Here is a 27,702-nt window from a genome sequence, read left to right as displayed (position 1 = left end):
ACAAAACATAACCCGCATTCAAATAAGCCGTAAGCTACAAGTGGATTTAAAACTTGATGCTGTTTTGTGGTTGACTCAAGTCAGTAGTCATGTTTGTGTTGATTTCGGGAATGATCATGACGAGTTGGTCGGGTAAATTAGGTAATGTGGTTGTAACTATAACCGTAAAGAGATGCTGACATCCCAATATCTTTTACGCTGTCGTATATGGATTCAATTGTGATAATTTAATTCACGCTGTCGTATATGGATTCAATTGTGATAATTTAATTCTCAGTTATTGTTCTGACACTCAAATCTCGTATACTCAAAATATAATATGACCAAGTCAAATCGTATATGCACCGATTAGTAAATACTCTGTCTTACAGAATAGTATAACGACCTTTACAGTTGGATAAAAATTATCGGTCCTATGAATACAACCAGATGAATTAATTCAAGTTTGCGAGTTGTACTGATATAGCCAAGTAAGTGAAAACTAGATTTTAAACACTTGTTAATGTTGTGAATAATTCTTTTGAGTATGGTAAGATGTTAAAATGTCTCTTTGACAAACGGAAAGCTAGATCGGGAATAGAGTTGTAATGTTACATTACTTGTTTCAAATCAATGTGTGTATAATATCGAAACGGGACTGTGGGGAAGTTGCTAGTCATGTTTGTCAATCCTATTTCAATGCACACTACGCCAAAGTCAAAATAATCGGTTTCGGATTAGGATTTTACAATTATTTCACACCTTTTTGAATAAGCGTCAACTTCACAGAGGATTAGGGTTGGGTCAGAAATAAGTGAAAATTTGTCGGTATTCGAATCACCGGCTACGCCGGTTCTATGGTAAACTAATTACTAAAGTAACACCTTGCGACTGATTACTAGATTTAGCAAACTATTTCGCACTTCAGCGCGCAGGTCATTCGAAATATAGGGCGCGCGCGTAATCCTCACAACAAGCCGTGTTCGCAAAACGGATGTAGTTAGTGGGTCGCACATATCAAAACGCAAGCGCAAACATCTGTTTTTCAAAATCACACAATGTACTGCGGTTTAGTGAATTTCTCGTCGGAAATAAGTGACAATTTGTTGCTATTCAAGTTACCCACACTGATGGTTCTGATAGTCGGTATTTATTAAATCTTACCAGTGAAATCTAGTTCTGTGACAAACTGATTACTAAAATTTCACCGCATGAGCGATCGGTATGGCTATGACACCAAGTCGCGAAAGATGGGTATGTCCGAGACATTATCTTGTCAGTGATCGCGGGGTTTTGCAAACTATTTCACACCTTTTTGAATAAGCGTTAACTTCACAAAGGATTACGGCTAGAATAGAAATAAGTGACAATTTGTTGGTATTCAAGTCTCGCCGGTGATGTATCTGTTATTCGGCACTTATTACACTTATCATGAAATTAGAGTGAGAACATAAAGCGTCAAGTTGTTGTTTTCGAATTTTGATGTCGAGGTGATAAATTTACGCATTCAATTACAATTCAACTTCGGTTGTGTATTGAGTGATAGATCGATTTGCCGGAAGTGGTATCTTGTGAGCGATCGTAGGATTTTACAAATATTTCACATCTTTTTGAAGTGTTAGTTTGCGAACGCGGCTATTGTTGATATTCGAATCGCCGTCTGTCGCACGCACTGCGTAAATCCTCACAACAAGCCACGTTTCCGTTTGTGCGGTTATTGTTGGCGACTCGTACATATTCAACACCGCGTGAGAGATGCCTATACTCGAAAGGGCGAATCACCAACACGAGTTTCGCGACTGGGTTAGTGCGGTGTTGTTCTACTGATCGAGGTGTGAAAATTGTGCTATCGCGATGAAGTTGTGACTGTGAACAACAGACTATTTTGTAGGCGCGAAACAGTGAATAAGCCGAAAATATTATTCAGGTAGCAATCAATAGCGAGGAAAGAGAGAACACGATCGGTCATTTGACACGACTAAACTACGACATCATATATCATAATTTACGATCAAACTATTTCACACTGACCGGTCTAGTGTAATAATCGATAGCACACAACTGCACGGAAACAATTCAGTGCGCAGGTCATTCGAAATATAGGTCGCACTGCTTAATCCTCACAACAAGCCACGTTTCCGTCTGCGCGGTTATTGTTGGTGACTCGTGCATATTCAACACCGCGCGAGAGATGCCTATACTCGAAAGTGCGAATCACCGCCACGCTCGTAAGAACGCATGGTAAATCACCAGAGATCCCGTAAGAATACACGACAGGCGAATCACTGCAACCGTCTATAGCAAAAAAGGCGAGTCACGACTCCGAGTTTTCACGGCGAATCACGACCGCGGCCTATACCCGAAAAGGTGAATCACGACCGCGCCCATAAGAACACATGACACCTCACCAGAGATCCCATAAGAACCAATGGTACACCACCAGAGATCCCGTAAAAAACAATGACACATCACGAGCGATAGGGGGTCTGAAAGGGTTCCATCACCAACACGAGTTTTCACGGCACATCACCGACGAAGCCTATACCCGAAAGGGTACCATCACCAGAGATCCCATAAGAACACATGGCACCTCACCAGCGGAAGGGGGGGTCAAAAGGGTGCCATCACCAACACGAGTTTCGCGGCACCTCACCAGCGGGCCCATAAGAACCCCATGCAAAAAACACCAAGTCACGACCGATCTACTATACTACTCTCGCCTCTAAGCTCCCAATCGCAACACTGTGACAACACTCCGGGCACTATTCCACCGAATAATAATAATTTCGTAAATACAAAGTATACAACCATATCGATATTCCGTAAAAATGGCATAAATATTAGGAATTCAAAAAGTAAAAGCACTGCCCTATCTGAAACTAATCATAAACAGCTAAGCTGTGAACTCTGTCTTGTCCAAAGAGTTCTTTACAGATTGAATGGAGGCCTGCGGGGTATGCACCTGAACGGTTGTCGCCGTTACAGCTCTCATAATGTAGTGTAGACGACGTAACGCCCAATGAACACCATATGTGACACTCCAACGCCGTATTGCATCATTGATCGACTATACGAAAAGTAGTTCTTTTGTCTTTTTGTTGACGTAACTTCGAGACGAGACGGTAATTTTCCACTGTCACTGTTCACTGGTAAGTTGGGAGCGGTTGTCTCTCTAACTGCGTGTGCTCTTGCACCCTACCTTTGCAGCCTATCAATCATATGAATCTCGAATGCAGTGATTTGATTTGATTGCCCTCGCGGATAGTGTTCCTCTTGTTGTTGCGAACCGTGGTTGGATTTTAGTTGTTTTATTAAAAGTGTTACGTGAATGTCTTAGCTTGATCAACACGTAGTCCGCGTAACAAACGCGGCAACGAACCATACGCCCGACCACATTGTCGATTTACACATTGATCGGAGAATTCACAAGTATCATGCAATGGGATAGCTAATATATATTAATACTTATTGTAATTATTGTAATTCATTTCTTATTCCCGTCCAAGAGATGATTACAGCGTTCTACCGATCGGATTCTCTCACAGTGTATAACACGCCACGCTCCACATAATTTGATGCTCATAGGTCTATCAGGGATATCTAGAACTAGATATCCCCGTGTAGGGTTGCATTTAAAACAAAAATCAATTAAAAACAAACATGGCCCTAATTTAAAGCATGTTTTTTATTGTTTTTTAAAGCCATGACGTCACGAATATTCAATTGTGACGTCATAGGGGATTGAAAATATAGGGTAAATATATAGCTCCTTTCACGAAATATCTACGTACTATAGCTGTTGAACCGACTATTTTGGGGTTTCCAACCATCCCATAACGTATACGTCGGCTATATCGGGTGGTAATTGTCTATAGGCTCATACAACACGTTTTAGGAAAGTATTTACACAATTATGGCATGATTTTACAACTTAAAATATAACAATTTATTTAAAAGGCCTTTGTTTAAAACACTGTTTATAACATGTTTTAAAAAAGTGTTTTAAAACACAGTTTGTTTTCAATGCAACCCTATCCCCGTGTCCACCCAACAAATTCACACAGCACCGACTATACTATCGAAAAAAGGGAACCATTCAAGATGTGATATAGCTGAAATGAGGCAGGAACACAATGACACTGTGACAGTGCGACGTATCTAAAACAGATATTGAGCCATGTTTATTTTTCATATACAGAACCCTTTCGAAAAGACATAGGAAAAGACATTTGTTCAGTCAGATAAGAATCATACGAACCATCACAGTAAATAACCTAATAGCGTATTGCAAACTTACACTGCCTTCCAGAAGCGTGTCATAGGCAGGAAGAACTACGGAAAGACTGAGATAAAATAAAACTTGGAATGAAGCATTATATGGTAAGTAGCTATGAATGACAGAGAGACACGATGATAACTGGTGAAATTGCTACTCTTGTAGACGTGAATCCTATAGTAAGTATGATCGATGTTGGCACATAAACCAGGCAAACGGAAAATGTAATCAAACGATCTTGCTATACTAACACCTTATTGTAAATATTGTGGTCTCATTTCCAACTGCGTGTAATATAAAAAAGATATTAACTGCGTCATTCAAGTATCATGGAGATGAAGGGTCGACAGTTTGTATTAGGTGTTATGAGGATTTTACACTACATAAATGCAGTTGGTCTATGTAGTACGTATTCTACACACTACACAGTCATAACTGCGGTTGCAAAACTGCGATGGTCGATGTAGCATGCATTCTACACAGTCATAAATGCAGTTTCATAACTACGATCGTGGTCGATGTAGTACGCGTTCTACACAGTCATAAATGCAGTTTCATAACTACGATCGTGGTCGATGTAGTACGCGTTCTACACAGTCATAAATGCAGATTCAAAACTGCTATGTTCGATGTAGTACGCGTTCTACACAGTCATAAAAGCAGTTCATAACTGCCACAGTCGATGTAGTACTCATTCTACATAGGGCGAGACAATGTATTAGAAAAACTACGTGAATTTGTGCAAAGCATGTCGAGGTACAAGGATAAGGACGCATCTTGTATAATGATCAAAATAATCAAACGAGATGAAGGGTATATAGACTAGGAGGCCGCAAGGCCTCTTCGTGGTTTCACGATCTATGTTGTAAACGCAATTGAATCAAGCTACGCGAAAAATTGTATTTAACGAGATTGGCCGATTAGTATTGATCATATGTAGTGCTGGATAAAATATTCGAAGGTAAGATAGTGGGAATTCCAGTTCTTCTACTTGTCAGCTCAACAAGAATTGAACGGCGATAGGTTCCTTGCATATTCGCCTGGGATTTCTCCCGGCTCGTGGTGGAAGGTACGATTCGAATGCCACCTTGATAGGTCCCGATCACCGTCGCATACTTCGTGAGCAATACAAACTAGTGGTATTCCAAGGTGCAGTTCCACAAATCCAACAAACGCAGCATTGGTGCAAAAGATGCAATAATGTTGTGCTGGTGAGCGAGTCCTGTTACACAATGAATTTGTAAAATCATGATAATAATTCTTAAAAGTAATTGCGTTGACTAAATGCAAGAAAATATAAATTAAGATTGATTATGAACTGTGTATGTGGAATTCGACGATCGATGTATGAACGCAGACAAACTTCTTCCGCATCTAATCCATTCATTTGGATGGGATTTCATTTTTTTAAAACTATGTATGTAGAGAGACCCACAGCATCTCAAAGTCTGCACCGGAACCGAGGGTGACCAGTGCATACACCTTAAATAATCTAATGCAGACCTGGTCAATGGGGATTTTCTGGCCCCAGAGAAGTTCCTTGGAATTTACAGTATAAGACCGCTTTTGAACGTAATGCGTGAACTAAAACCATAGGCTGTATAATAGTGGTGTTCAAAAATAATTATTTTTCTCAAATTTTACTGGCTACTTGATAAACTTGTTAGGATAACTAATTACAGCCTGCGCATCAAATTTGGTTCAATTCCAACTAGTAGTCGCATTGCTACAGGAGAAGAAAGTTTTTTATTTATTATATAAAAATAAATTAAAAGCATTCCAAAATTTTCTGTTCATCCCATGAATTTGCTAGGTTGTCTGTAGAAACGATGTTCATCTAATTTAACTCAATTCTAACCAGTGGAAGCGGAGCTTTTGCTGTCCAAATAAATCCGGATTTGAATAAAATAGTATTTACGATGGCCAATTCCTCAATTATTTATTACCGTTTTGCCCACCTGAAATACTATTTTATTCAAATCCAAATTTTTGACGGCAATAACTGCGCTTCCACGGGCTGGAATTGACCCAAATTTGGTGAACATCCTTTTTATAGATAACTGAACAATTTCATGGGGTGAACAAAATATTTTGATATTTTTTTATTCATTTTACATATAGTAAATAAAAAGATTTCTTCTCCTATAGCAACGCGGTTACTGGTTGGAATTGGACCAAATTTGGCATGCAGGCTTTAATTAGGTAGCCTGACAATTTTATCAAGAGGCCAGTACAATGTGAGCCGGCCAGCATGAGTATGCTCTGACGCCTGTTCATTTACGTGTCGTGATTACGTAGCCTATATGTTGCATGTTCTGGGTAATCCAGATTCAAAGTAAATCTAATATAGCAAGATTTGTCGCCAAAAATAAAGACGCAAGTGACTGTTTCCATATCATTTAGTTCAAACTTTGTTTGTGGCATCTGTTACATTACGACCTACACGGTAATATGTTCTTTAAATTGTTACGTCATACGTTTCCGAGTCCCTAATTTGTAAAACCTCTCAATCTGAGTACGTGATTAGCGGTCGTCGTCACCCATAAAATGTCGTACCTGATGGCCGAAATTTCAAGGAGATTAGGAGAAATAAATATTTGTCTACTGAAGTCAAGAGGTAAAGCAGTCTTTTTACTTTAGTTTGTGGTGATCCGGTCGCCTGGAGCCTAATTTCAGGAGGCATTACGTGGAAAAGCACCCAATGAAATACAGGCTCTCGGCAGAGGCTGTAAGAGCGCGAATTTTGAATGACATATTGGTGAAGCTAGCAAATCAACAAAACCATTTTGCCAAGCTACAAACAACTCGGGATGCGCCGACTGTGACCAGCTCTGTAACATCCCAAATGAATTTTGTGCCTTAATGGAAAAAAGTATCTGGGGTTAAAGTGATTGAATAAGAGTTAAAAATGTTTCATGTTTATCATTGTCTGGAACACTAGGATACTAAATGAATATTATTTTTGTAAACTAATCCTCATTTCCCCATCAACACATCTACTTAGCAATATAATTCACTGCTTTCAATTTAGAAATAAAAGTAATTTGCCCCAGAATTTAGTTTATACTTATGCCCCGCTGACAATATTTTATGCTTCTCATTTGCCCCGTTCGAAAAAATAATTGCCTACCGCTGCTCAATTGTATGTACAATGGAGTATAACATAAATGTTCATTTATGTATTGCATATATATATATATATATATATTACCTCGGACACAAAGGGTTCAACGGCTGGTCAGCGCCAACATAAGACGATTGCATATTTAGATCGAACGACACTGGTCGCAGCGGAAGTATTCGGGCGTGGTTCTGTACAAGGATATTTAGATTTCCTAGCAGTAGTAGAGAACTCCCGAGCAAACAACTTACTAATAAAGTCCTTCGCGCGCGATTGCGCCATCGCAGAACGCGGTGAACGGCCGCGCTAACACTTCTTATCCCGCTGAAAAATAAGATATTGCGTATTAGATCGTTGATGCGAGTATCAAGTCATCCAAAGTCTCATACCTACTATACCTAAACCACACATCATTTAAATTGAATTGATTACAAGGTTCGTGTTGACTCAAGAAGAATACCCAACATGTTTATAGTGTTTCAAACAACTTTTGAAAATAAGCGCTTACATAATTTCAAATGTTTAGTCTTTGCATCAAATACCATGCACTACCCTATATTGTAAATAGGGAATTCTTATGAGTTCATAATCTGATCAACTGTCGGATTCGACTGAAATCGCTACTTTAGATTCTGCTCATGCGTTGCTAAATGCTAAAACAGTTACCACCGTAGCAGATATGACCGACAACAGTTATTATTTAAATGTACCATAATTAAAAAAAATGCGTATCTCATACTTGAACTGGTTCCGAGCAGCTGCCAACAATGCCATGTTCCTCTCGATTGCCCCTCGCCATTTTACTGTCGCAATAACAACTTTCGCTGCTACTTTGAACGTAACCATATTGAACTGGTATCATGGATACTGCCCTGGTGTGATCTATATTATCCTTCGAAATAAAATAGAGGATTATACAATATATTGCTCTGTAAAGTGCTCAGATTTTTCCGACAACGGCCGATCTATACCAGGCAAAAAAAGCTTATCAAGGTATACGCAGGCCGTAGGGCTATCGGGTTACCTAGGGATTCCCTATGGAACGTCTGACTTGACGCTAAATAACCTGATCAACGTTACCGCTCAACGATCTAAAAAGGTAGATAAAGTATAAAATATTTCCATCTCACAGCCGTTTAATGTATATAAATGGGATGAAATTGCATGGCTGGTAATGTAATTATTTATTTTCCACCACTACTGTCCTTCAGCGATAATTTGACTCCAGACTGGATCCATACTTTGGTGGTAAATCTCGAACTGTTGGGGGTGGCACTTGCTGTACGACACTGCCTCTAAGCAACTTGGGAGATGACTAGTTCATCAGCAGTTCAGCACACACTCACTGGGCCCTGCTACGTAAATGGTATGATAGTTTATCAATTCATTGACCTGGACAAAATCACTGAATGTACAATGTACATTATAAGTAGGCCTACAAGGAATACCTGATCTGATCCTTACTACGGTTGCTTATCCTTATGCCATCAACAAGGATGTTATTTCCATAACAGCATTCACGTTACAAAGTAAAAAATGAACTGCGGACCTATTGTCGGATAGAGATTCCGAGGTTGTTTTTTGTTGAATAAAATTAGCAGAGAGAACTTCATGTACTAAAATATTTTTCAGTAGTATTTAAATAATTAATAATCCACCGGTATAAATCCGTCGTCTAAAATACCAGAATCGCCATGGATAATTCCCGTACCACTAGCCTTAAATGTCTGTGGTACACCACCCTGCCTTATCCAGGATCAGTCACGAGTGTAACTCTACCTGTATTGCCGACAGATTTAGCAATGCAGTACACGGTTCACAGCGACTATGCTATGTCCGTTACAAACAAGAATGACGCTTTTACTCGTATATCAGCGAATGTCTCGTGACTTGAGACGCCTTGTAGAAAGAGGGAACAATCAAACTCCACGCCCCTTCCTTGCACGCTAATGTCAATATTTGAGGCAGACAGCCTCGTGACAATCAGAAAATCCTACTCGTCGTACGAAATAAAATACGTTACCTATAGTCCAGCAGCATTCCATATGCCGGACTATGATAGTTTTTCTCGCAACAAAAACGAAGCAGATATTTTATTCCCATTGGACTATCAGATGAGTTCGAAGCATCGCCTTCAGAATACAGCGATCAACGTTCTGTATACCTTAAGCTATTGTAAATATTTCAATAGGGCCTACTCATAATAGCCTACATACATGACATCGTCGTATATCTATCTATTTATAAATACCCTCAAACACTCTATTCCGCAATTTTCTCCTGATAACATACGCCTGTTACATAAATAAGAAGTGGTCCATTCAAACCCTGGCCCATGCACATTGCAAAAATGCACATGCAATGCATTCAATCAGCTAGAAATAAAATTTATACTTTACTATACAGCTATACATACTTTATATATGAGTATCAGTAGGAACATAGCTTTTTGATGAGCTTGCAATGGATTCAGTTTATCAATATGGGATTGTTTAGCGCAGTGTTTCCCAAACGGTTTTGAGCTACCCCCCTGGACAACGAATAAAGTCTCAACGCCCCCCGACCCCCCTCACCTGGCTCACGTCGCCTAATTCAAACGAAATTGTTCTACATTTATTACAGCTAATGATGGTCAGTGGTGGTCAGTAACGAAGTACTTCTACTTTTCGGAAGTACTCAAGTAGTTTTCCTCTACTTCTGGTACTTACTCAAGTAGATCTGATTTTCGCTACTTGTACTTTTACTTTTTAATATTTTGTGATCTACTTACTTACTTTTCGCTATTTTCAGTTTGTCAAGTAGAAGTAGTTTAATCCTCCAATCGGGAAGATAGCCTGAGGAATTTCGGGGCTGTTTTCACGGAGCATCAACATTTAATTTTCATAAAATTTGAGTAAAGCACAGAATTTTCGTCGCGCTTCGCTCGCAGTGGATACGGGGTAACCAGTATGATTTCACTATAGGCGTGGTTGCGTTCACACCGCATTGTCGCCCTTCGCCATTTCAAATATTTCATCACAGTACATAATATTATGGCTCATCATAACGTTTGAAACTGATGTTTCGCAATCTAGCATTTACTCATCATATCGTAATCTATCAGTCCATGTCGTGTTCTAATCTAGACGAGTGGACTCTGAATTTTTAGTTTTAGAGCAGTTTTAGCATTCCAACCTTCGAAACTTTCTGGACTAAAGACATGAAATACATGTTCCGCTTTTAGAAGTAGTATTTATATTCTATTTCACTTTCAATTCCCATCATAGACTTCGAGTTCTAATTAACAGCAGTTCTATTGTCTGGATAACATAAATGTTGAAGTATAAAAGCAGGTGTGGTAATGCCTATAATTTCCGGAAATAAAGCTACACAGTATGGCATTTTTACGATCCATCATACTTTTTTACTAATGTTTACTAATCGCGCAAAGTGTTTACACCGTATCCTATACAATTTCTCCGTATTGCTCTTCGACTAATCTACAGACCTTATAATGTGGGGAGGGCGCCATACCATGATATTTTTTAAAACGTGCTGTTCGAGTAAACAGAGGATTAGTATCACATTTCCATATCAATACTATCATTTTCATGATGCGGACAAATGCTTATGCTGTCGAAAATTGGATACCTCCTGGTATGCATCAATAAGTATCAATCTCTGCACCTTTCGCATAGCTCAATTTGCACCTTTTGACAATCCATGTGAACGAATTACAATCGTTTTCAAAACTACTTACTTACTTGAGTAGATTTAAATTCAGTAAATTCTACTTCTACTTCAAGTAGTTTTTGGGTGTTCATGGAAGAAGTACTTCTACTCGTACTGGAGTAGATTTTTTCGTCGCTACTTCTACTTCTACTTGAGTAGCTTTCTTGACTACTTTGACCACCTCTGATATAGACCACAACCATTAGCGCAGGCTCGAGTTGTACTATGTCGATTTGTAAATGGCTGATGTATTGCATCTCATCAATTTGTTTCTCTATTATCTATTTTGACTGGTAACTATAAACTGAGGCTATGCAATTACTTACATAGTTTACCAGTTCTACGTATATGTGAGCGATGCAGCCCTTTTTGCGTGTATATTTAACTCGATATTCGTTCATCGGTTCACAATCAATGACCATTCAATTTGTATTTCTGACAGCTGGCAAATGCAATGACGTAATCATGCCTCATATTTCGAAAAGGCAACGTGACTTGAATTGTGACTTGACTCGTGACTTGACTTGACTTGACCCGACTTGACTCGATTCATCTCCAAAATTCGAGTGACTTGACTTGACTCGAGTCACCTTCGAAAATCGATTGACTTGACTTGACTCGAGTCAAAATGTGCAATGACTCGAAATGACTCGTGACTTGAAGGTAGTGACTTGATCCCAACACTGCTAGTCATACCAATTTTTTGTCGAAGTGTTGATGTTAAAATGTTTGCATAATTCAAGATGAATGTAGTGACCAATCCTACTGTGTCTCCATGTGTATTCGGTAGCTGCAAGTGAGTAGTTAGTATGATCGCTCGTGATTCGTACATTTTTGCATGGGGTAGTATAGGCGGGGTGGCGAGCGGCTGGAAAACCGGGGGTGGCGAGCGGCTCTTATTTCTTATGGCGGGGGTGGCGAGCGGCTATTGCGTCTTATGGCGGGGGTGGCGAGCGGCTCTTATTTCTTATAGGCGGGGTGGCGAGCGGCTGGAAAACCGGGGGTGACAAGCGGCTTTTATGTCTTATGGCGGGGGTCGCGAACGGCTATTGTATGTCTTGTGGTCGCACGGTAACCCTTTTCAGCATAGACAGCGGTCGCGCGCGGCTTCGTTGTTGGCATGTCGTACTTCGTGTTGAATACGTATCAATTAAATAGTCATGTGAATGAACCTTTGTTAATGTGTATATCGTCATGTATTCTTACGCGATCTCTGGTGATTCACCATGTGTTCTTATGGGTGCGGTCGTGAATCGTACTTTTAGGTATAGACATCTCTCGCATATCATACTTTCGGGTATAGGCATCACTAAACAGGAAATTCACTAATCCGCAGTGCATTGCGCGATTTTGAAAACCAGATGTTGGCGGTTTTGTGTGACCCACTAAATACGTCCGTTTTGGAAATTCGGAGCGCGCACTATCGTATCGATTATTCCACTAATCCAGTAAGTACTATCACATACAGGAGTATTCAGTATTCAGCAACGACACGAAAAGCGACCAACAAATAACCGCACTCGTAAATTAACACCTAAAAAAGTGTAAAATTGATTGCAAATCCCGCGATCGCTAACAAGATAATGTCTCGGGTATAACCATTTAGTGACTTGGTGTTAAAGACATACCGATCGCTCACAAGGTAATATTTCGGTAATTAGTTTGTCACAGAGCCGTCGTAGACGGTGATTCGAAAACCAACAATTTGACGCTTTCTGGTGCTTGCTATATGTTTTGACACTTAGGAACGTGGTTGACTTTAGTTGTATGATAAGAATCATGTGAATATACAAGTAATGTATCAATTTGTCAACTTGAAATGAAACTTACTACACAAACCAAGTTGATTCGTATTTGAATGTGTTAATTCGGTACAATTCTAATTATTTTGAGAAAGCTTTTCGTGATCTTTTGATTCGACCGTAACCTGAATATTACTGACGCCGACTTTCAGCCGCATCGAATTATTCGCACATTCCGCGCCGCTGTTTTCACACTTATAGAATCAATACCAACTATAACTCTACAAGAATCAAGAATCACAAGTATGTGCATTACACAGTTATTGTCTTTATCAACTTGAAATCAATCCCTTAACAAAAACACACATCTTATCACTTGTCAACTCTATCATGAAAATCCTCGAGTCTTTATTTTTAAGAATGTTATAGTACGGTGTCGGAATCCATTCGCGGGGTGTACTAAAGCTAAATCCAGATAATCCAAAATGAAATATTTGGACTTTGACATAGTGTGACTTGAAATAGGATTGACAAACATGACTACCAACTTTGATCCAGCCACATTTCAAGATCATACTTTGAACCAAGTAATGTAACATACAACTCTATTCACGATCCTGCTTTCCGTTTGTCAAAGAGATATTTTACATCTTACCATACTCAAAAGAATTATTCACAACATTACCAATTGTTAAAAATCTAGTTTTTCAATTACTTGATTATATCACTGCAACTCATGAATTTAAATTAATTCATCCTGGTTGTATTCGTATGCTCGGTCTTTTTTATTCAATTGTAAAGGTTGTTACTATTCTGAAAACAAAGTATTTACTAATCGATGCATATACGATTTGATTTGGACATATTATATTTTGAGTATACGAGATTTGAATGTCAGAACAATAACTGAGAATTAATTTATCACAATTAAATCCGTATATTACAGCGTAAAAGATATTGGAATGTCAGCAACTCTGTAAGGTCATAGTTACTACCACTAATTTACCCGACCAACTCGTCATGATCATTCCCGAAATCAACACAAACATGACCACTGACTTGAGTTAACCACAAAACAGCATCAAGTTTTAAATCCACTTGTAGCTTACGACTTATTTGAATGCGGGTTATGTTTTGTTGTAATTGAGTGTACGGAAATAGTATTACGTCTCGACATCTTACCATCTTACCATATTCAAAGAATCAACCACAATAACATTGTCAAGTAAATCCGTTACCCGACCAACTCAAACAGTATCAGTATGAAAAACAGCCAAACATACACGAATCCATACAATCACTAAAACCTAAAATCCATAACAAGCTTGGTTGTATTCATATCCCTACGCATCTTTTTTATTCAAATTGAAAAGTCGTTACTATTCTGTAAGATAGAGGAATTACTACGCGGTATATTCTGCAAGACAAACTAATTACTACTCGGTATATTTTGAAAGACAAAAGTAATTACTTCTCAGTGACGGCGACTTGAGATTAACATAATATGTTTGAGTATACGAGATTTGACAGTCTGACCATCGTAGTTTCTTACAATCGAACACAGGTGTAAACATAAGGATTGACACATTGATTTGACATATGAGATTTTGTAATAGTTGATCATTACTTTATTATTAAATTATTTGTGTTAATTAGATCCGCATTGCGGTAAATGTTATGACAACAACAAACTTTTCAGTACCAATGTTATTGACATATTAAGCTGTAAAACTATGTGTGTCTGAAATGTTCTTGATAGGAAAATTACTCCACCTTGGTAAAAATCACTCTGCGTATCGCGGATATCAGAAAATATTTCCAGTAACCAAGACTAAGACTTTGATTATTACAAAAGTAAATTGTGATATGTTTGTTAGATGCATCCAATTCAACTAGAAGTGTCTAGTGCCCAACACTCGTAATATCAAAAAAGTACTTGCTACACTGTTATTTGCTAAACGTGTTTTGTATTGTTGTTCATTTGTAGTATTGATTGAAATTGTTTTTGAACCCTCAAATAATAATTCCCGACATGAAACTAAGCCGCCGAAAGTCGTTACCATCACAAAGAAACAATTTGCACGATGTTTACCAAATGTGTCCTATAGTTAGGCGTACTGGAATTATTTGTAAAACACACACACACGATCAGAGAAATTGCAAATTTTTCCGTTGTCATTCGCTAAAGTAAATGTCATCACAATACTCTGCCGCTAAAAGACGTTACTTGTATGTGATTGAATCCCTAACAATTAACCCACTATTCCAAAGAAATTTTACTCACTCGACAGATATGAAACAGCGTCACTTAATCGGTCTATATCGTTTTTCTAAAGGTAAATCATATCCATCCAAAAGAAAACAATTTTCACTAGCTTGATAATGAAACCGAAGTCTTCATTCAATATTTTTTGTGTCAAATATTTTGCAATAAACACACTGGAGTGGTTGAGCTTTACATCAACAGACTGTATTCTGTAAATCAAGCTTACATCCGATTTGTAACTGTATTGTTTACCTAACCGAGTTGTATGCACAGTTTGATATTTTTGTCATTTAGTGATTGCTGAACATACCACTTCGAAATACTGCGTTGATCTCAATTCCCTTTGTCCTGATAATCGAAGTACTTTTGTTTTGAATTCATAACAATCGGCTTTTCTATGACATGATAAATTAGAAGATTTAGAAGATTGGTTGCATATCACGAAAAATAATATACCACACATATTATTACTGTTACTCCATTCATCGGTAATTTTTCGTTGTCGATTTTCAAACGAGTAAAATTTATTACTTGAGTTGTTCTGCTTACTATATTTAAATGTAAACTCGCGCGTCTTTCAACAACAAACAAGGTTAAAAAAGTATGCAATCAAACACATCAAGTTTTACGATACTAATTATTATCCCACATAACCCATTTCTTACCGAAGACATATGAAATATATTCATGTTACACGAAAATATTCGCTCATGCTACAAACCTGTACAATGATTGGTGGTGCTTTCAAACTGTTTCGATACCTCAAGAACTTTATTGTCTGAATGGTTGTTCATGTATCGTAATAATCAAGTAGTTCAACACAGAACTAGTATTAACAGAAACACCAGAGTTGTTTACACAAAAGTTTGTATGTGTACAGTATACGAATACCATGTGTAAGTCCAGCACAATTGTCGTATCCATACGAGTTTAGTTAACACAATTTACGACACCGAGGTCGCCTCATCTTTCGTAAGACAACAAACCAAGGCTTCAGGATATGTCCATGTCATAACAATAAATCAGCTACTCCAACAACAGAGTACATATGTTTTCTAGTTACGGTGCTTACATCTTACACACAATTCATCACATGGTTGTCCTCACAACAAAACAGCTAGAAGATGTTATCATACAAAATGGTCGTTATAGTTTGCACACCAATGGTACATCGTACAAGTAACAAGTCTCGAGAATCCAGTTATTCAAAAAACGTGAAAGTGTTTCTACACCAAGTCGTTATGTTGACGAAAGCGTATATTGTAATATCATGATCGATTTGCATTCGTTGGTTACAAAATGTCACTACTCTAAATAATTATTTTTCACTCAAACACAAACGCATACTTGTCACCATTCGTTTTCATCAAGCACGAATTCAAGAAACTTACTACGACATGAATTGTTATTTTTATGTTGTGTAAATAGGTAATAATTAATTTTAGTAACAGTATATCAACATCATCGAGTTGTGTGAATAGATTTACATGTGGTCTTGTGGTTTTAATCGAAGTATACAGCACGGTCTAATGTAGAGTCATCTCTATTGTACAGCAACTCGGTAATCGAAATGCATTAAAATTTAAACAACGATCTTGTTTCGTCGCACCAAAAAATATGTTTACTATCGCGATACTCTACACAGGCCGTGTAAATCCTTTTCACACTCGTAATAGTATACCAACAGCTACCGGCGACAACGTTTAACAATACCAACGACACTAAACATACGATACCTACCCAAGTAAAATTACCATTTTCACCTGGAGGTCGGTCGTTACCCGAGTAGAAATACCATTATCCTTTGGAGATTTATCGTTTACCCAGTGTAACAAACCCCTTTTCCTTTGGTAATCTATTTTTTCTCTGGGTAACAATCCTTTTTCACTTGGAAATATATTTTTTCTCTGGTTAACAAACCTTTTTCACTTGGAAATATATTTTTTCTCTGGGTAACAAACCTTTTTCATTTGGAAATATATTTTTTCTCTGGTTAACAAACATTTTTCACTTGGAAATATATTTTTTCTCTGGGTAACAATCCTTTTTCACTTGGAAATATATTTTTTCTCTGGTTAACAAACCTTTTTCACTTGGAAATATATTTTTTCTCTGGTTAACAAACATTTTTCACTTGGAAATATATTTTTTCTCTGGGTAACAATCCTTTTTCACTTGGAAATATATTTTTTCTCTGGTTAACAAACCTTTTTCACTTGGAAATATATTTTTTCTCTGGGTAACAAACCTTTTTCATTTGGAAATATATTTTTTCTCTGGTTAACAAACATTTTTCACTTGGAAATATATTTTTTCTCTGGGTAACAAACCTTTTTCACTTGGAAATATATTTTTTCCCGGGTAACAAACCTTTTTCCCTGAGCAACAAACCATTTTCACTTGGTGATCCGTCGTTTACCCGAGTAAAAATATCATTTTCCTTTGGAGATTCGGCGTTTACCCAGTGTAACAATACATTTTTACTTGGAAAAATACTTTTACCTAGAGTAACTAATCATTTTCTCCTGGGTAACAAACCCTTTTCGTCTGGAAACTGTCATTTACCTGAGTACCAATACCGTTTTCACTTGGAAATCTATCTTCACCCTGGGTAACAATATCATTTTCGTTTTGAAAACTGACAACCACACCGGCCAATTTGATATTTTTGTATATTGTTACAACGGACAGTGACAAAATATACACCAACAACGACTCCGATACATTTGTGTAATCGCATACTCACTTGTTCTGATGCATCCCATCAAAATCGACGGTTAGCCACACACACACACACACACACACACACACACACACAATACCAATGCGCTATTTCGATATGACTGCGATGTCCGGGTTCGTGCTTTAGATTTTCCAGAACCAATCCGTCTAAAGTTGTAATCCCCCGCCTTTGTTAACTGGTTGATACACGGATAACAATCTTCGGAAAATGTAGGAACGCATACTACCCATCGTGCTAACGATTCCAGGTTACTTGTGATTAATTTCCTTGCTCCCCCCTATACAGATTATACGTACAGCGATATGTAGTGGTAATCGGTTTGGTCAATACATATCGCCCCATTCAGTATGGAATTACAAACCCAATACAGGTCAGTTCATAACCGGATCCGGATATTCAATGCAAAGCGATAAAGCAGAACCAATGACCAAATGTAATTAAACATGTAGATTCACAACCCTTGATTTTTTTTTTTCGTGAAAAATGACAATACATATCGAATATATATTTTACGATGGTTCAACCCTGCCAAGTATTCACGTAAATGTGGTTTATGACATTACATACAATGTATCAGTGTATCAATGTTGGGTGTTTATGCACACATCGGTATGACCCATAGACAATATCATCATACCCTCCAGGACTTCGTTATTGCATCGTGAGGTCAATAAAATCAATCGGTGGCATGGACGACAGAAGGCTTGGAGATCCAATGTAAAATTCAGACAAACAAACGGATATATTTGTCCATCTTGGTTATTCACTCAACTACCATTGGTGCTCTCGATACAGCGAACGGTACAGTATGCAACGCATATCATTAGAGTGATATATCCACAGATAAATATGGGGCCTGGCCACAATAATTGTACGACGCCGACAAATCGATGCACGCAAGGTGTGGTTGATAATAATTGTTTCATGTGTCAAAGAGACAGCACTCTCTCGTAAAGGTTAGCAGATCCCACAGAAACACACCTTGGATTACATTATCAAATCGATTTTAAACTTAAACCGAATCACTGGTGTTGAGAGTAGTGATATCCGATTTTTCGAATATTCATATCGACTTAGTGAACGATCGGTAACGACACTAATCATAAACATTATGAATATTAGTAATTCCAGTCGTATCTATCTTGTGTTGTTACAAGTTGCTAAAACCATCGAGTGAATCAGTGAACGGATAGTAATCTAGGTTAAATCTCGATACAATTATTGTGGCCAGGCCCCAAGGCGGGGGATTACAACTTTAGACGGATTGGTTCTGGAAAATCTAAAGCACGAACCCGGACATCGCAGTCATATCGAAATAGCGCATTGGTATTGTGTGTGTGTGTGTGTGTGTGTGTGTGTGTGTGGCTAACCGTCGATTTTGATGGGATGCATCAGAACAAGTGAGTATGCGATTACACAAATGTATCGGAGTCGTTGTTGGTGTATATTTTGTCACTGTCCGTTGTAACAATATACAAAAATATCAAATTGGCCGGTGTGGTTGTCAGTTTTCAAAACGAAAATGATATTGTTACCCAGGGTGAAGATAGATTTCCAAGTGAAAACGGTATTGGTACTCAGGTAAATGACAGTTTCCAGACGAAAAGGGTTTGTTACCCAGGAGAAAATGATTAGTTACTCTAGGTAGAAGTATTTTTCCAAGTAAAAATGTATTGTTACACTGGGTAAACGCCGAATCTCCAAAGGAAAATGATATTTTTACTCGGGTAAGCGACGGATCACCAAGTGAAAATGGTTTGTTGCTCAGGGAAAAAGGTTTGTTACCCGGGAAAAAATATATTTCCAAGTGAAAAAGGTTTGTTACCCAGAGAAAAAATATATTTCCAAGTGAAAAATGTTTGTTAACCAGAGAAAAAATATATTTCCAAATGAAAAAGGTTTGTTACCCAGAGAAAAAATATATTTCCAAGTGAAAAAGGTTTGTTAACCAGAGAAAAAAATATATTTCCAAGTGAAAAAGGATTGTTACCCAGAGAAAAAATATATTTCCAAGTGAAAAATGTTTGTTAACCAGAGAAAAAATATATTTCCAAATGAAAAAGGTTTGTTACCCAGAGAAAAAATATATTTCCAAGTGAAAAAGGTTTGTTAACCAGAGAAAAAATATATTTCCAAGTGAAAAAGGATTGTTACCCAGAGAAAAAATATATTTCCAAGTGAAAAATGTTTGTTAACCAGAGAAAAAATATATTTCCAAATGAAAAAGGTTTGTTACCCAGAGAAAAAATATATTTCCAAGTGAAAAAGGTTTGTTAACCAGAGAAAAAATATATTTCCAAGTGAAAAAGGATTGTTACCCAGAGAAAAAATAGATTACCAAAGGAAAAGGGGTTTGTTACACTGGGTAAACGATAAATCTCCAAAGGATAATGGTATTTCTACTCGGGTAACGACCGACCTCCAGGTGAAAATGGTAATTTTACTTGGGTAGGTATCGTATGTTTAGTGTCGTTGGTATTGTTAAACGTTGTCGCCGGTAGCTGTTGGTATACTATTACGAGTGTGAAAAGGATTTACACGGCCTGTGTAGAGTATCGCGATAGTAAACATATTTTTTGGTGCGACGAAACAAGATCGTTGTTTAAATTTTAATGCATTTCGATTACCGAGTTGCTGTACAATAGAGATGACTCTACATTAGACCGTGCTGTATACTTCGATTAAAACCACAAGACCACATGTAAATCTATTCACACAACTCGATGATGTTGATATACTGTTACTAAAATTAATTATTACCTATTTACACAACATAAAAATAACAATTCATGTCGTAGTAAGTTTCTTGAATTCGTGCTTGATGAAAACGAATGGTGACAAGTATGCGTTTGTGTTTGAGTGAAAAATAATTATTTAGAGTAGTGACATTTTGTAACCAACGAATGCAAATCGATCATGATATTACAATATACGCTTTCGTCAACATAACGACTTGGTGTAGAAACACTTTCACGTTTTTTGAATAACTGGATTCTCGAGACTTGTTACTTGTACGATGTACCATTGGTGTGCAAACTATAACGACCATTTTGTATGATAACATCTTCTAGCTGTTTTGTTGTGAGGACAACCATGTGATGAATTGTGTGTAAGATGTAAGCACCGTAACTAGAAAACATATGTACTCTGTTGTTGGAGTAGCTGATTTATTGTTATGACATGGACATATCCTGAAGCCTTGGTTTGTTGTCTTACGAAAGATGAGGCGACCTCGGTGTCGTAAATTGTGTTAACTAAACTCGTATGGATACGACAATTGTGCTGGACTTACACATGGTATTCGTATACTGTACACATACAAACTTTTGTGTAAACAACTCTGGTGTTTCTGTTAATACTAGTTCTGTGTTGAACTACTTGATTATTACGATACATGAACAACCATTCAGACAATAAAGTTCTTGAGGTATCGAAACAGTTTGAAAGCACCACCAATCATTGTACAGGTTTGTAGCATGAGCGAATATTTTCGTGTAACATGAATATATTTCATATGTCTTCGGTAAGAAATGGGTTATGTGGGATAATAATTAGTATCGTAAAACTTGATGTGTTTGATTGCATACTTTTTTAACCTTGTTTGTTGTTGAAAGACGCGCGAGTTTACATTTAAATATAGTAAGCAGAACAACTCAAGTAATAAATTTTACTCGTTTGAAAATCGACAACGAAAAATTACCGATGAATGGAGTAACAGTAATAATATGTGTGGTATATTATTTTTCGTGATATGCAACCAATCTTCTAAATCTTCTAATTTATCATGTCATAGAAAAGCCGATTGTTATGAATTCAAAACAAAAGTACTTCGATTATCAGGACAAAGGGAATTGAGATCAACGCAGTATTTCGAAGTGGTATGTTCAGCAATCACTAAATGACAAAAATATCAAACTGTGCATACAACTCGGTTAGGTAAACAATACAGTTACAAATCAGATGTAAGCTTGATTTACAGAATACAGTCTGCTGATGTAAAGCTCAACCACTCCAGTGTGTTTATTGCAAAATATTTGACACAAAAAATATTGAATGAAGACTTCGGTTTCATTATCAAGCTAGTGAAAATTGTTTTCTTTTGGATGGATATGATTTACCTTTAGAAAAACGATATAGACCGATTAAGTGACGCTGTTTCATATCTGTCGAGTGAGTAAAATTTCTTTGGAATAGTGGGTTAATTGTTAGGGATTCAATCACATACAAGTAACGTCTTTTAGCGGCAGAGTATTGTGATGACATTTACTTTAGCGAATGACAACGGAAAAATTTGCAATTTCTCTGATCGTGTGTGTGTGTTTTACAAATAATTCCAGTACGCCTAACTATAGGACACATTTGGTAAACATCGTGCAAATTGTTTCTTTGTGATGGTAACGACTTTCGGCGGCTTAGTTTCATGTCGGGAATTATTATTTGAGGGTTCAAAAACAATTTCAATCAATACTACAAATGAACAACAATACAAAACACGTTTAGCAAATAACAGTGTAGCAAGTACTTTTTTGATATTACGAGTGTTGGGCACTAGACACTTCTAGTTGAATTGGATGCATCTAACAAACATATCACAATTTACTTTTGTAATAATCAAAGTCTTAGTCTTGGTTACTGGAAATATTTTCTGATATCCGCGATACGCAGAGTGATTTTTACCAAGGTGGAGTAATTTTCCTATCAAGAACATTTCAGACACACATAGTTTTACAGCTTAATATGTCAATAACATTGGTACTGAAAAGTTTGTTGTTGTCATAACATTTACCGCAATGCGGATCTAATTAACACAAATAATTTAATAATAAAGTAATGATCAACTATTACAAAATCTCATATGTCAAATCAATGTGTCAATCCTTATGTTTACACCTGTGTTCGATTGTAAGAAACTACGATGGTCAGACTGTCAAATCTCGTATACTCAAACATATTATGTTAATCTCAAGTCGCCGTCACTGAGAAGTAATTACTTTTGTCTTTCAAAATATACCGAGTAGTAATTAGTTTGTCTTGCAGAATATACCGCGTAGTAATTCCTCTATCTTACAGAATAGTAACGACTTTTCAATTTGAATAAAAAAGATGCGTAGGGATATGAATACAACCAAGCTTGTTATGGATTTTAGGTTTTAGTGATTGTATGGATTCGTGTATGTTTGGCTGTTTTTCATACTGATACTGTTTGAGTTGGTCGGGTAACGGATTTACTTGACAATGTTATTGTGGTTGATTCTTTGAATATGGTAAGATGGTAAGATGTCGAGACGTAATACTATTTCCGTACACTCAATTACAACAAAACATAACCCGCATTCAAATAAGTCGTAAGCTACAAGTGGATTTAAAACTTGATGCTGTTTTGTGGTTAACTCAAGTCAGTGGTCATGTTTGTGTTGATTTCGGGAATGATCATGACGAGTTGGTCGGGTAAATTAGTGGTAGTAACTATGACCTTACAGAGTTGCTGACATTCCAATATCTTTTACGCTGTAATATACGGATTTAATTGTGATAAATTAATTCTCAGTTATTGTTCTGATATTCAAATCTCGTATACTCAAAATATAATATGTCCAAGTCAAATCGTATATGCATCGATTAGTAAATACTTTGTTTTCAGAATAGTAACAACCTTTACAATTGAATAAAAAAGACCGAGCATACGAATACAACCAGGATGAATTAATTTAAATTCATGAGTTGCAGTGATATAATCAAGTAATTGAAAAACTAGATTTTTAACAATTGGTAATGTTGTGAATAATTCTTTTGAGTATGGTAAGATGTAAAATATCTCTTTGACAAACGGAAAGCAGGATCGTGAATAGAGTTGTATGTTACATTACTTGGTTCAAAGTATGATCTTGAAATGTGGCTGGATCAAAGTTGGTAGTCATGTTTGTCAATCCTATTTCAAGTCACACTATGTCAAAGTCCAAATATTTCATTTTGGATTATCTGGATTTAGCTTTAGTACACCCCGCGAATGGATTCCGACACCGTACTATAACATTCTTAAAAATAAAGACTCGAGGATTTTCATGATAGAGTTGACAAGTGATAAGATGTGTGTTTTTGTTAAGGGATTGATTTCAAGTTGATAAAGACAATAACTGTGTAATGCACATACTTGTGATTCTTGATTCTTGTAGAGTTATAGTTGGTATTGATTCTATAAGTGTGAAAACAGCGGCGCGGAATGTGCGAATAATTCGATGCGGCTGAAAGTCGGCGTCAGTAATATTCAGGTTACGGTCGAATCAAAAGATCACGAAAAGATTTCTCAAAATAATTAGAATTGTACCGAATTAACACATTCAAATACGAATCAACTTGGTTTGTGTAGTAAGTTTCATTTCAAGTTGACAAATTGATACATTACTTGTATATTCACATGATTCTTATCATACAACTAAAGTCAACCACGTTCCTAAGTGTCAAAACATATAGCAAGCACCAGAAAGCGTCAAATTGTTGGTTTTCGAATCACCGTCTACGACGGCTCTGTGACAAACTAATTACCGAAATATTACCTTGTGAGCGATCGGTATGTCTTTAACACCAAGTCACTAAATGGTTATACCCGAGACATTATCTTGTTAGCGATCGCGGGATTTGCAATCAATTTTACACTTTTTTAGGTGTTAATTTACGAGTGCGGTTATTTGTTGGTCGCTTTTCGTGTCGTTGCTGAATACTGAATACTCCTGTATGTGATAGTACTTACTGGATTAGTGGAATAATCGATACGATAGTGCGCGCTCCGAATTTCCAAAACGGACGTATTTAGTGGGTCACACAAAACCGCCAACATCTGGTTTTCAAAATCGCGCAATGCACTGCGGATTAGTGAATTTCCTGTTTAGTGATGCCTATACCCGAAAGTATGATATGCGAGAGATGTCTATACCTAAAAGTACGATTCACGACCGCACCCATAAGAACACATGGTGAATCACCAGAGATCGCGTAAGAATACATGACGATATACACATTAACAAAGGTTCATTCACATGACTATTTAATTGATACGTATTCAACACGAAGTACGACATGCCAACAACGAAGCCGCGCGCGACCGCTGTCTATGCTGAAAAGGGTTACCGTGCGACCACAAGACATACAATAGCCGTTCGCGACCCCCGCCATAAGACATAAAAGCCGCTTGTCACCCCCGGTTTTCCAGCCGCTCGCCACCCCGCCTATAAGAAATAAGAGCCGCTCGCCACCCCCGCCATAAGACGCAATAGCCGCTCGCCACCCCCGCCATAAGAAATAAGAGCCGCTCGCCACCCCCGGTTTTCCAGCCGCTCGCCACCCCGCCTATACTACCCCATGCAAAAATGTACGAATCACGAGCGATCATACTAACTACTCAAGTGCACCACAGCCGGACATGATATGAGCTACAGTTTCATTTTGGTTGTGGCACATTCTGCATTTGCCGTACGTGTTTTGCTTCAGAATTCTTTTGCGATAGTATTTTGTAGGAAGCGATTGGTCTTGTGCTGCGAAAATGAATCCTTCGCTTGCCGGTTTCAGGCCATAGCTGGATAGCCAGGTCCATGAAAGCTTGTCTACATGGGGCAGTGAAGTTAACTTCTTGTGCTGTCCATGAAGAGGCGTCGACTCCCATACAGTTTCTCTCATTTGGAGCGTTGCATTTTTGTATTGAACTCGTGCCGCTTTTGCTATTGTTGTGGGTTTGGCAACAGTGTTTTCAGCAGTGTACAGGTTAGCTGTTTCCATGTTGACTTCTCTGGCATACTTGTCGTGTCGTTAGCTCAGAGATTTTGTTTTGCGCTGTTTGTCTTCCTGTGCAATGAGTTTGCAGTAAATGTTATCGCTGTTGTTAATCTACTGTGACAAGCCGATGATTTCTGTTTTGAAAGTTTGTTCAATTTCTTGTAGTCCTCGGCCACCTTTTTCTATGGGGATGTATAGTCTTTGTGTATCAGATTTTGGGTGATGCATGTGGTGCATTGTCATCAGTTTTCCCGTCTTTGTGTCTTTGTGTCTTTGTGTCTTTGTGTCTTTGTGTCTTTGTGTCCAATTTCATATTTGCGCCAATTCACACCAAAGCTGTATCTCAAGACAGGCACTGCAAGACTGCTTATGGCAGTGGTTCTTAACCTTGCCCCCAGCGCCCCCCAGGGGGCGCTGGCGATTTTGAAGGGGGGCGGAAACGCTCAGGGGGCGATATGGGGGGCGCTGGGCTCAGGGGGGCGGTATGGGGGGCGCTGGAGAAAAATGGCTTCGCAGTAGATGATGTGGTGATAGGACATATCCTTAATGAGTATTCAGAGCAAATTAACACCGAAAACTTCGTTACATATAGCCTTCAAAATACATATAGGTTTAATTGTCCATGGGCGCCTAAATGACTGACACCGACTGTTCCTGTCTAGGCAATCTGAACTCCAGACGACGTATTCCATCTGGCAGGGAAAGATTATATGTCAGTGAAGAAATGCCAATCTGAAATCGTGTGCGTCTTTTAGTTTAGTACGATTGGGCGACAGGGATATTCCTGTTAGGCGATATCCCCGTTGAGCGATTTTATATTTTTTGATATTGCAGACAGGGGGTCACGAAATAACATCATGAAACGAAGTCATACCAACTGGTTCGCCCGCCCGAATATGTGTAATTATTAGTAACGGGCCCTACAGTTTCCAAGAAACCTCACAATGTTCGCTTTAAGTTTTGATGAGTCTGCGCACACTCAACAACTCACTGCGCTGACCCCTGGACAACAGCGCGTATCGACTAAAAAAAGGTAATAGCTTCGGATTTGTTGTGCGCAACGTAGATTTTCTGTGCGCAGAGACCGTGTCAGCACTGCGCGCGTGCGCAGCTTAGAGGGAACATTGCACCTCACTCAGCTCTACCGGTAAATGTGTTTACGTGAGCAGAGTGAGGATAAAAATTAATCTCAATTTGCATGCAATTCCTGATGATATTGACCAATTCAATCATTAATTAGTGAAATCTTTCGCGCTTCGCGCGACTAGGCGAAAATAGCTGCCTCAGTAAATGGACACCCAATGTAGATACCTAACAGGCTTTCAGCAAAACAAATAGAAGACAGCCTAATGGGAGTCTGGGAGTGAAGTCCCCCGGAAGCTTAGTTTACCACCCGATGGGGGCCCAGGGCCAACGATTTTTGTTTGGGGGGGGGGGCTGACGAAGTGCTGTTACGACCCTGGTAACGAATAATTGTACCTGCGGGCACGCCCGAATATCTTTAATTATTAATTACGTGCCCTTTATCTTCCTATACAACAGCTCACTCAGTTTATCGCGATTTATATATGTAATTACCACCTATTCATTCATGCATTATAGAAAATTTTGGTACCTAGGGCGACCAGGCCACACAAACTTTGCTGACCATCGAAATCACGATAGGGGGTTCGTGGGGGCGAAGCCCTCAGAAGTTCGGTTTATCACGCTATGGGTACGCAAGGCAATCGTTTCTAGGGGGTTGACGAAGTGCTGTTACGGCCCTCCCTCTTACTCATTGTCTTTATTACATTCCTTACATTATGAAGTTGGGGGGGCGCTGGAGCACGATAATTTTTGAAAGGGGGCGCTGGAGGAAAAAAGGTTAAGAACCACTGATCTATATAGTAAAGTCATGTTATAATCGGTTTCCGATTTATTCATTTGCGATGATGGTCGCTGGGACATTTCCAAATTGAATTCCATCTCCATATGAATTGAATTCGGGTACTGGTGAAGATAAGCGCCCAAGAATCGGGCGGCCTCGGTTCGATTCCCGTCGGAGGTTTGTCCGGGCTCCTCTTCTTCCGCCATGAGGCCCGAGAATGACTCGACGAA

General features: G+C 38.2%; 1 protein-coding gene across 1 annotated transcript; it reads right to left on the bottom strand.

Moving 5' to 3' along the window:
• Positions 1 to 358: 358 nt before the first annotated feature.
• On the bottom strand, positions 359 to 9,769 carry LOC145443153 (uncharacterized). The gene is made up of 4 exons (XM_080321146.1): positions 8,116 to 9,769; positions 7,628 to 7,700; positions 7,467 to 7,567; positions 359 to 5,477 (listed from the first exon to the last, which is right to left on the bottom strand). Exons 1-4 carry the CDS (start codon positions 8,220 to 8,222, stop codon positions 5,255 to 5,257), a joined length of 504 nt encoding a protein of 167 aa, XP_080177272.1. The 5' UTR covers positions 8,223 to 9,769; the 3' UTR covers positions 359 to 5,254.
• Between the last annotated feature and the right edge of the window lie 17,933 nt (positions 9,770 to 27,702).

This window comes from Botryllus schlosseri, chromosome 7 (genome assembly GCF_051294905.1).
Source record: "Botryllus schlosseri isolate E-star chromosome 7, Bs_hap1, whole genome shotgun sequence".
Lineage (NCBI taxonomy): Eukaryota > Metazoa > Chordata > Ascidiacea > Stolidobranchia > Styelidae > Botryllus > Botryllus schlosseri.
The sequence above is the reverse complement of the archived record's forward strand: the minus strand, read 5'-3'. Positions and strand labels throughout refer to the sequence as shown.

Bases quoted from the DNA above. Each gene is read 5' to 3' on its own strand.
- LOC145443153 (XM_080321146.1), bottom strand. From the start codon at position 8,222: ATGGTTACGTTCAAAGTAGCAGCGAAAGTTGTTATTGCGACAGTAAAA. The intron at 7,701-8,115 runs GTATGAGATACG...CTTATTTTTCAG, and splicing joins GCTGCTCGGAACCAGTTCAA to CGGGATAAGAAGTGTTAGCG. The intron at 7,568-7,627 runs GTAAGTTGTTTG...ATCCTTGTACAG, and splicing joins GCGCGCGAAGGACTTTATTA to AACCACGCCCGAATACTTCC.